The sequence below is a fragment of the Trichoplusia ni genome, chromosome 13, assembly GCF_003590095.1.
Source record: "Trichoplusia ni isolate ovarian cell line Hi5 chromosome 13, tn1, whole genome shotgun sequence".
NCBI classification, from domain to species: domain Eukaryota; kingdom Metazoa; phylum Arthropoda; class Insecta; order Lepidoptera; family Noctuidae; genus Trichoplusia; species Trichoplusia ni.
The window spans coordinates 2,707,992-2,719,590 of NC_039490.1; the positions used below are offsets into that span (position 1 = coordinate 2,707,992).

At 34.1% G+C, this 11,599-nt stretch overlaps 3 protein-coding genes across 3 annotated transcripts in view; 1 reads left to right on the top strand and 2 right to left on the bottom strand.

The window, feature by feature from the left end:
- LOC113499962 (WD repeat domain phosphoinositide-interacting protein 4-like) overlaps nucleotides 1-1,512 on the top strand; it is a gene marked incomplete in the record, with an annotated part of 14,862 nt that extends 13,350 nt beyond the window's left edge. Inside the window, 1 exon segment of the mRNA XM_026880576.1 lies at nucleotides 1-1,512.
- Nucleotides 1,513-1,715: 203 nt separating this feature from the next.
- Nucleotides 1,716-2,607, bottom strand: LOC113499963 (small integral membrane protein 20). The gene is made up of 3 exons (XM_026880577.1): nucleotides 2,387-2,607; nucleotides 2,252-2,308; nucleotides 1,716-1,825 (listed from the first exon to the last, which is right to left on the bottom strand). The coding sequence occupies exons 1-3, from the start codon at nucleotides 2,499-2,501 to the stop codon at nucleotides 1,773-1,775; spliced, it is 225 nt and encodes a 74-aa protein (XP_026736378.1). The 5' UTR covers nucleotides 2,502-2,607; the 3' UTR covers nucleotides 1,716-1,772.
- Nucleotides 2,608-4,598: 1,991 nt separating this feature from the next.
- LOC113500131 (gastric triacylglycerol lipase-like) lies at nucleotides 4,599-6,746 on the bottom strand. Its single transcript, XM_026880814.1, has one exon. The coding sequence runs from the start codon at nucleotides 6,602-6,604 to the stop codon at nucleotides 4,931-4,933; it is 1,674 nt and encodes a 557-aa protein (XP_026736615.1). The 5' UTR covers nucleotides 6,605-6,746; the 3' UTR covers nucleotides 4,599-4,930.
- Between the last annotated feature and the right edge of the window lie 4,853 nt (nucleotides 6,747-11,599).

The window sequence follows — 11,599 nt, forward strand, 5'->3', positions numbered from 1 at the left end:
CCTGTATCATCTTACGCTAAAATGTCTCCCAAGTTGTTCCCCATAATAATGCATGGGAAGAATTCCTATTCCATCTATTTAGAAGAATTGGTTCTGGAAGCAAGATATTGTAACCGGGCTTTTATTTCGTAATACTTTAATAAGGTTATTTGAACGAGGCTTGTATATTATACGTACATTTACGTTGAATGGAACGACTGACTCGCGCGATGTCTAAGAAAAATAAAAAAATCAATAAAAATGTAAGCAATATAGCAAGTAGTAAGAGGCAATGGAAATTTTACATTTGGCCTGACAGGCAGGTCGTTAACAAGCCATACATACAAGCGACTAATCTCGAAATGAATTGTTTAGAACATTTCGAGAAAACGATAGATGTGTAGTGGCTTGTAGTTACTCAAAAAATAATAAAAACTATTTTATGGCAGGCTGTAAGCAAAATTTCCTAAGCCTCTCGGTAAAGGACTATTTGCCGGGAATATTTTTAAACATGTCAAAGAGAACGGCTATATATCAGGCTGTTAGGTATACTGAGGTTTGTTCTAGAATTTTCCCGCCAAAAAGTAAACGTTAGATGATGAAGTCTTGCGATATATGTGAAGAACTTAAATGTTTGTGATGTGTTCTTATTATTGTAATGCAATTAAAATGTTGTTAATCAATAGCCATAGTTATAATAGTTACATACCCAAGCAATAATCTTTGTTTTACATTAGGTACATTCGAAGTTAGGTGATGTACACAGGGTTTCTTGACTATATCTGTTTTATCTACCGTGGAATACATTTCCACATACTGGTCTGATGATTTGTGTTCACAATTTTCTAGGAGAGTCTGTTATTAGCTGAATTTGTAATAATTGTTTATTTGCATCATATTTTATATACCTATCATTAATCGTTGTTATATAAAATCATTTTTTATCATAACTTTATTTACTCAGTTCATACTTTCTGTTTCATTGTTATAGCTCAATTTTAAATTGTACCTTTTGCATTTGCTCATAATATTAGTGGAGTGGTCAGATAAATTTGTTTTACTTATCTTAACATATAGCCATTTAAAATTGTCATCTTTATTTATATTTTTAAATAGTTATATTTGAACTGAGAGAATATTATAAGAGTTGAAATATTAAAGCTTGTATTTAGTACATGATATATGCAAGCCCTTGTGTAAAATTATAATGTAAAGATATGATATGTATAATTATGTAAATATTTTTAAATAAATAGTCACACACTAGTTTTTGTACTTGACATTAGCAGAATAATAATTATATGTACTTGTCTCCAGCTTAAAACTTATTTAATCTCTTTAGTAATAAATATTTAGGGCGACAAAACAAGCACATTAATTGGACACTGTAAATATGGAGTTTCGGATGATTTATTTTTTATAAAATTGTAAAAACGACAGGGACTCCACTGTTTTGTATAAAAGCTTTAGGGTATAGTTGTGTACCCAAATAGGGTAATTTGGAATTTTAACATTAAAATTTTCTTTTATAAACTTTCTTTTCATTTGCTGTTCCTTTCAAACTTTGAAAAATAACATTACTGTCAGTTGTTAAGTGTTGAGTAATGTTGTTTAGTAAAAGACTGCTCTATCATTACAAATACATAAATGAAGGCCCAACGTTTACAGTTTTGTATACTAGTAGCACCATGTCAAGAAAAGGGCAATAGGTAAGTATTCAAATATAACACACCGAGTAATAAATCAATAAGTTTATTCTACTATTAATAAATTATTTACACTATGCAACTATTTTATTCACTATCTGGCTTCTTTCTCCCAAATGGATCTGTCCATATTTTCATATCTGAAAAGGAAATTTTTATTATTGTTAAAAACCATGTCTTGTTTTTAAGGTAAGCATTTAGTAAATATTGCTTCTTAATATATTTTTTATTTGAGCTTTATTATTTATTGCCGTCAAGTTTTATGGGGTTCACTGTGCTAAATATTGTTTTTTCCTTATATATAATCTATAGTACTAATATATTAGGGCTCAATCTCATCTTCTATTACTGTGTATAGTAAAACACTGACATGTATGAAAGTGTACACTTTCAGAATAAAGTAAAACATATTCACTTCGACATAATTGCTTCAAGAGTTCATACGATACATTATTAGGAAAAATGACATAATAACCTAGATTTATCTTCAGGATTGTTATGAACGACTCTTTAGTAGACAAGTCATAACCATAATAATTATTTTTTGATCAACAAAATATACTTACTTCCAGGTTGGATATCTTCCTGTCTTATATTCTTCCTAGCTTCCTTTTGAATTTCCTCTAAAATACAAACAAAATAGGTACATTAGTAGTATTGCTAACTATAAAAAAAAACTATTGTTTTGGTTATTTACTTACTGTATTTAGAAACGTCTATCATAGGACTAATAGCAATGGGATATAGAGCTAGACCGATCATGCCAACGAATCCTGAGACAAAGGCGGCGTAACGCCATCCCCTAAAGAAAGCCATGTTTATGTAATATTATGAAATTTTAGGAATCTATTCGGTTAACATTTCACTTCGACTATTGCATGCCCATCGGCTATCATTGGCATATTTGACATTAAGTGACACTGACATTTGATACCGAAAATTTGACAAACGGAATTACAAACCCGTTGTGTTACGCCATTATCATGAAGCCTCCGCAGATTAAAAAGAATAATAATATATCAGTATCCTTATGTAACACATAGTTAATACACGAATTTTATATAAACGAATTTTGTATAAAAACACATTGAAAAAAATCAGTCCTTATGGTAAAAATGTTATTAAAATTATTAACAAAAAAAAATAAGATCAACGGTGCGCTAACACAAAAATACTGCGTAATCACTTAATGGGTCAGGCTAATGAGTCGGCACTTATCTTAAAATAATGAGCAAGGAATTTTTATTTTTAATAGATGGGCACATTTCTAATCTTTAAGCCAGCCATTATTCACTGCAACTATCACAATAATAACTACTACCTACTATTTCCCTTATCCTTTACAGTCTAAGCACAAAACCAATTAAGTAAGCAAGTGACCTTAAATAGTAGTTACAAATGTATGTCGTATGAGTTTGTTTACGAATGTACATTTTGGAAGATAAAGAATTATTATTGTGTCTGTAGACTGCCTAGTTAAGTATATTCTAAGCCTAGTGTGGTCAGATGTATTGAGTGATTAGGCAGAAATAACTAGGTTATGTTTTAAATTAGTAAACAATATAATAAGTACGCGTATTTTAACGTTATTTATTGAATCGATATTCGTACTTAGATTTTCCTAATAGAAATTCTTCAACCCATGTAATTGGTGAATGCAATTTTTCACCTTCCGTGCTATAAGAACTTTTTTTTATCTAGCCCACTGTGTCCCACTGCTGGGCAAAGGCCTCCCGCAAATCCTTCCACGATTCTCTATTCTGGGCTTCATGGAACCAGCCCGCGCGGTAAGCGTTAAGATCGTCTCGCCACTGCTTCCTAGGCCTCCCACGGCGACGCCGTCCATCCGCTGGCTCCCATAGTGTGGTGACTTTGGCCTAACGATCGCTTAGCCATACGGCTGACGTGACCCACCCAATCCCATTTTAGCCTGGCAGCCTTTTCACCGACGTCTATAATGCCAGTTTTGGAACGCAGCATGGTGTTTGGAACTTTCTTACCTGAAAATCATCAACGTCTATAACTCCGCTAAATGAGGTGAAATAGTAAAGCCTACCCTCAGGCTAACTGCATTGATTTGTTAGGTACGAAAATCTATAACCACTGATTATAATACAAGACGAAACAAAAAAACGTATTAACTAGAGAAGTCCGCCTCAGAATAGTGCAGTAAATAAGCATTATCAATTTTAAATATTTACTCATTATCTTATTTATCGAGCATTTTCGCAAGAGTTCACAAGGGTCAATGACAGTCCTAGCTAATATTGATGACGCACTCTGATAGTTAGGAGTCACTCATAATGTTCGTTTTGTTTATCATTTTACAAAGCAGGAATTGTTTTCATTGTGACACAGATTTGACCATTGTACCGCTGATGTTGACTAATATGAGTTTGTTTTGTTTTTGTTATGTGTAATTCACTATATTTAATCATGTAGAATCGAAATGGAAGGGAAAATTAGTCTTCTGGAAATGCAGAATATCTATATAATAGCCTTCAGATAGCCGTGCGGTAGTTTGGTTACCATGGCAACGATAGTGCGCAGGGAGACGCGGATTCGAACCCCGCTTTTTGCCCACATAGGACAAGCATTTTTGTGATAAACAATGGACTTTTTGCATTTGAATTAAATATTAAACTGAAAACAATTTACTAAGAAGTAGTTTTTTTTTTAAACTTCTCACCGTTTTTCCTCTCTCCAATCCTGTCTGGGACCAATTACAATGTTACTTCAGTACCTAAACATACTTCCCTTACCTCACTCGAAGGTAGGTACATAAAATAAAACATCAACAAAATGTTTATCATTCAGTAGCAACCGATCACCATAAACGTACGTTAAAACGACACTTTTCTGAACACGACACAGCATTGAACTGAGAATCGTATTACGAAAACATAAACATCATCATGTTTTGTAATCATTTATTGTTTAGCGGACAAAGAACAGCAATGCTATCTTACCTAATTTTGATAGGTCTCCAATATTGTATTATGTTTACCGAGACGTTGCTTACATAATAACAACGTTCCCTCAGTGAATACTAGTGAAAAGTGTGTCTAAGCCAAAATTATGCTTCAAAGCATTTAAAAAAAGGAATACAAACACAATTTATGTAACTTGAGTCAAATACAAACATATCATTCCTATCTACACCCATTCTGATCACTTAACAAAATAATAAAAATACGATTACAACTTGAGAAGCGTATGTCTTTATTTACAATCCATGGCATTATCTAGTCATCTAACAAGTTCGTATCTAAAATATCCATATCAGCGTAGGGTTTGCTTACACCTTCCTCCATCAACTGCAACAATTTTGAGTACACAAGCGAGGGAGCGTCGATCGCCCACAAAAAGTCTATATGATTAAATTCCTTTAATGGCACTATGTAATGGTCGATCGGGTTCACTAATTGCACGTACAAATTCGTCACATCGATATCACCTGACAACCAATCGTTCTGTGAACTAAACAGAGCTATGGGTAAGGTGATTTTGTGTATCGGATATTCTGGCGGAGTTATGCTTCCGTACTGCTTGAAATTCCCCTCTTCTCCAAAGTCAAACATCTGGAATTTACCTTCGTTTCTAATTTCTTGCGCGTAATGAATAAGCGTCTTAGTAGACGCCCCCGCCGGCACATGACCCAATATTGAAGGCAACAGAGTCTTATTGAATTCTTTCTCGTCGTATCCGCATAACACAAACATTGAATTTTCACATATAACTTGCTCGTAATGATTTATCTCACACATATGTTTTGATAACCATCTTAGTACTGCGTTTTGCGGAAGGAACTCATTAGCTCCGAGTAATTTTAAGAGGTACTCTATGCTTTGACTAAACTTGGCTAGTAATCGTATCGGGCTTTTTATTTCAGTCATATAGGCGACAGGAGCTAAAGCAAAGCCTGCTCTTAGGACCTTATTGTAATGTGTTTTAGTAGACAACAATGCAAACAGTACTGTGGTTCCCATGGAGTGTCCGATATAGTTTATTTTCACGTCCCACCCCTTAACCTCCATAATGTAATCGATGACCGCAGGGAGGTCGTGTTGGCTGACCTCGTGAAAGGTGAAGTTCCAAAACTCAAACGAGTCAATACTCCTTGAAACGTGAGCTCTGGAATAAGTGTTGCCTCGAACGTTAGCAAGCCAGACATCGTAGCCGGCTTCGGATAAAATATACGCTAAACCTCTTTTGGGCCCCGGTATCACCCAGTCTGCGGAGCTTCCGAGTAAGCCGTGGTGCAACAACACTGTTTTCCGAGAAATTACTTTAGACGATGCTTTTTTAGAATAAGGAATTCTGTGAACAGTTAATATGTAGCCGTCGTCTGTGACAATAGTGTGGGACTCCGCTGGGTAGCCGTGGATAGCAATGAGCTGCGGGGTCGTCATCAGGACCGTGGGGTCGTCATCTTTACACTTGTCCTCTATTTCGTTCGGTGCGACGGTGTTGAACCCTATTGGTTCGGTCGCCTCGGTTTCGGTGAAATCCCTGAATTTTCTCTTGATCCTCGATTGTTTATCTCCATTATCATCTGGATATTCCGTGGTCGTACTGGAGTTAATTCCTAAATACGATGTGAACTTGTTTCGTACACTTTCAACGTAATAGTTCCTTAAACGTCTTCCTCTTTCGCGCACATAATTTGTGAGTTGTGTGGTCCTGTTGGTGAAGGTGTCGAATATGCTTGGGAACCATGAGGAGGTGTGTCGGCACTCACTGTGTCCTAATATTAATATGAACGTGAATACAACTAGTAGCGGTAGCTTCATTTTTGTTTGTACGCGCGGCTGTGGCGCGGTCGCGACGACTGTAGCTCGAACGACTGGACTCAATAATGGAGCACTAATGTAATTTATTCTCGCGCGGGAGGTCAAGGGGAAAAATGAGTAACTCATAACAGTGCAGCGTATATATTTAACAAATGTAACTAAGCTCCCTGATAAACAAAGTTCAACGCTGAATCATCTGTTTATCTGCCGGTTTATGTAATTGGTCTACAAGTTCCATAACGTTTATTTAATGTTATTTGTTATTGTGACTCAAGTTATTTGAGCTAATTAGTAATAATTTATGATTGTAATATAATTAAAACAATAATAGAAGAGGAAAAATATTGTTATTAGACGATTTATTAAAAGCTTAGGTACCTAATAATGAAACCAAAGTGAAGATAAAAAAATACCGAAGTTTAACAAGAGTATCGGGCTACCAAATAGTTTTTATTTTCATTATTTTGTGTTGACTCATTTTTTATATAAAACTAATTAACGTGTAATTAGTGTGAGTTTCTATCCATCAGCCCAAAAAAACAATAACATTTACATTAAATTTAGCACATATTTTCAGCAAGCTCCAATTAATTTCATTAAAACCCGTTCATCAGTGGATTTTAGAAGTAGTAACAATAATCCATCCATACTTATAAATTTTCGCGTTTATAGTAGGTAGATATATTTATTAGTGGGGGGTTTGCATTAAAATGTTTAAGTACAAAGTATTATACAAATGCGTATATTCTTGGTTACGCTACATGTGTTCGATTTGCTAGTAATGATAAAGTAAGTAGGTAATTATATTTTACTATTGAAACAATAAGAAATGCAACGGCTGTTCGTTTATCAGAAGTTGTTCATTAAACGAAGGGTTGTCTTATTGCGTATTAAACAACATGTCGTACGTCTTTAGTTAATTCATTGAAATTATAGATAAGGAATTTCCTTTTAATAAGTATTAAAGGACTGATCACTGATGTTAGTTGATATCTTACTAATTGACGTATGAACTATGGGCAGCCCTTTTTCTGTTAATACCTATCATACATGAGCCTTTGATACTCACAAATAACTTGAGCTTCTATTACTTAAATAATAATATAAGAAATACAAACCTGTATACGTCCCACCGCTGGGCACAGGCCTCTTCCCGTACAGGCAAGGTAGTTAAGGCAGTATAAATATCGTAGTGTATGTAAATTTTATCTTCTTTCTAAAAAAAAACATTAGACCAAGTCCTAAAACCAAGTTCTCGACCGATTTCGAATTATGAAAAAAAAAATAACGTGGAATAACTGTCATTTGGTCCCATAAATATTCAATTAAGTTTGCTTCAGTACTTTAAGTTCGCATAAAGTTGTTAAAAAAAAAAATCAACTTTAACCTTGTTCTCTTAAACTAAGTATAATGAGTCACATTGCGTTATCAATTAAAATTAAGAGTATTTATACATAAATATGGCTATCTCATAATATTATTAATTTTATACAGGATCAAAGGTCAAAAGTTCATTACTCATAAAAGATGATTCATTTAAGGAGTACCATATTATTATGTTGTGTTCTAATTATAATTTATTACAAAATTAAAATATAATAATTTGTGCTACTACGTGTAGGTATAAATATTAGTCTTTAACAAGTTTCATACACTACAAGTTTTATATTTGGTCATGGTAAATATTTTTTTTATATAATTTATAGTTGTTTTTATTTTATTAATGAATATATGCTAATCTCATGAAATAGGGATAAAGCTGAAGAGTTTTTCTTGTTTGTTTGAACGCGCTAATCTCAGGAACTACTGGTTCGAATTGAAAAAATCTTTTTGTGTTCAATAGACCTTTCATCGAGGAAGGTTTTAGGCTATATAACATCACGCTGCAACTAATAAGAGCGAAGACACAATGGAAAATGTGGCAAAAACAGGGAAAAATACTAATCTTCGAGGGCTTTCGTTTAAAAATTCCTAACTTATATCTTCTAACCACGCGAACGAAGTCGCGGGCAACAGCTAGTACTATATATACCAGATAAATAATGGTAAGGTTTGATTTTAGGCCGTCCATACCAATATGTCCTTCTCTGCCAACAACAAGATTTTGTTTTAAATTTTATCTGCAAACTTAGCCTGAAAGATATTTAATCTTTTACCCAATCACCTACTCACCAATTCAACCATTCAACCGTTACACAGCGCTTTTTACCCCTGAGGTAAGCACATCTTGAATTAAGTCTGAAAATGAACCCGAGGAAAAAAAATCGTAATACCTCATTACCGTAAAACAATTGGCACGTTGCCATTTAACTAGATAAGTACCTATATAATGTGTAAAATGAGAGTTAACTAAGCGCAATAAAGATTTCCCAAAACATCAGACACAAAACTCCTTTGTTTGTGTTACCATATTGATCGGCACTTCATTTTGAACCCGTCCAGACATGTCCTATGAATTATTATAGGTTTATTTACAAGGGCGTTATTACTTTGCATCCCTTTTCCACCTGCAGTGGCCATGCAACAGTTATTGATTTGTGACGTGGCGGGCCAGGATGCGGCGCCCGTTTTAGAGGTGGCAGCATCCCGTTAGTGCTGAAGTTACAGAAAGTAACTGTTCCAAATATTAGGTAAGTATCGAGAAGTATCAACGCGTATCAATGAGTATTTCTGTAATATCGTAGGTATGATTTAATAGTTTAGGGTGAAAATAATATTGATATCTACCTACGCTCAGATGTCTATCTATTGAAAGAATCAAAGTTAGCTACGTTCCTTGTAGAAAAGGAGAGGATTGCCTTTTTTCTATTCGATTAAAGAATTTCTAGTTGTTGTGATCTTTTCATGATTTCAAACTGATCATGGGCGAACCAAATAGAACATTTAAATATTTATAAGTCATACCCTTTTTTTGCTATAATCAGTCGTATCACGACCGATAAGTCAAAAATGTTTAGACTTTTCGAAAGTCACACAAACGCTTTATGAGGGTTCGAACCCGCGGCAAGTCGAGCACAGTGGATTTAAATTGTTGATCTCAACCACTCATCTATCCGGGCAATCTCTTGTTATAGGTACCTACCATTTGATCATATTCGTATTAATTTAGAGTGCAATTTTTTTACGGCGCTATTAATAAAACTATAAAGAAGATTATAGCACTGTTTAAACAAAAATAATATTCCATTTGGCGAGGCGCAACTACACAGCGTAGCTCTTATTACATCTTCAATAGTTCAACCGTGCCTCATATAAATGATAGTAGTATGGATATCGACACGGGACTTATGCTTAATGTTGTACAATTTAGTTTAGATCTCCGACGTGACGTTATACACCCTTGTTTCTCCTGTGAGATGGTTTCCTTTACTCACCATTTTTAGCAAGTGATAGTAACATGAAAGTACTCTCCTGAATTCAAAAGTACGTGTCATATATATGTTTACTATTATAATAATTGTTTAGCACGTTGCCTTGAGGTAACACACATACCTACTGAATATTCAAAGATTTTAAATTTCATATTGGCGCCCAACTGTGGCTGCAGAATTATACTTCGTCTAAACTATTTTTTGTTGGTATTTTAAGAGAAAAAGCCATGTACTTAAGCCTGACACGGAAGGATACAGCCCAACAACTTCCAATCTAGGTTTATGCTACTAGAAAATATAAATTTTAATTTAATTTTTATGGAGTACGAACATGATACCAGTTACTTTTATCAGTTAACTACTAACAACCCTACGGGATTATAGATACTAGTGCTCCCGCAAATACTGAGGTCCTCATTCTCCGCTAGCCTCCGAGCAAGTATCACGTATTCCCCCTTTTAAAATAATTTTATTAACTACACGCTTAGTTTTTAATTCATTTTTTTAAGCTTTTCTTATTATTCAAGTCTTATTAAAAATGTATCCAGAAATTAAGTGAAGTCAAGGAGGCGGTCAAGATGGTAGCGGCTTATAGTGATAGTGTTAAATTATAGAAGAGTAAGCAGTCATGATGCAGCCATGGTAACGTACAAGAAAAAAGGGGGAGGATAGGTAAATATAAATCTTGATATTTAAGGCGCCGTCTTTTTTTACGATTTACCGACATATTTTTATGTAAAGATGATGTCAAAAAACCAAAAAGTTTAAGTTTAATTAATTCCTTTTTTAATTAAAAATAAAAACATCGATTATAGATCTTTTCTATAGTTTTTTGAATAATGACCCCACTCAATGCATATATCCTTTCAAATAAACAAGTAAAAAGTAAGATTTTAATATCACAATCTATTCTATCATATTCTTCTAAATTCAAAATATTAGAATTTCAATCAATTTTTAAATAACGGCGCTGTTAGGAAAGAGACAAAAAGTGGATTAGGCCTACTGGGGATACCACTATAAAAAAAACGCGCCAAAAGCTCTACCTCAAGGGTGGTGTGGAAAAGAGCAGTAACAGCTTATTACTTGTTCTCCGTATCGGCATGATTAAATTATCTTAAAACATTAGTTTAGTTTGTAAAGGCAACCTAGTTTTAGGTTCTAAAGGATATAAGTAAGTATTTAGGAGTTAATCTTTACTAAATAAGTATAAATATAAAGCTAACTAACAAAAAAAAGACATTTCTGTTACAAAAAATTACATGGCCCGAAAAAAAAATACTAAACGTGGAAGCAAAATCTTCAAAAAATAGTAGCAACAGGAGGATCATCTGATGCTGTATCGAATACTAGCACGACACAACACAGCGCGGCAAAGCTGGTTTTTAACAAAGCTAAGCTTTTTAACAAATATATATATATAGGTATATTACTCTAGTGTGACCTTAGTCTAGAACATACCAGCTCATTACGACCTGCCACGTGGTGCAATACAATGCGAAGCCACGCAGCTCTGGTTTCGTAAGTAATAAACCATTGCCGGCAATGTAACGACGCTCGCATGATTTTCTTAACTCCCCTAAATTGCGTTTTATGCTGAAGCACACAACAATATAGAGACAGGGTAAGACTATTTCAATAAAATTTTATATCTAACTGTGTTGACATACGAAGTAATACAAGACTTATGTAAAATTAGGTATAAATTTCTTTTTCATATTACGACAACCATTTAGCAACCGAAATTAGT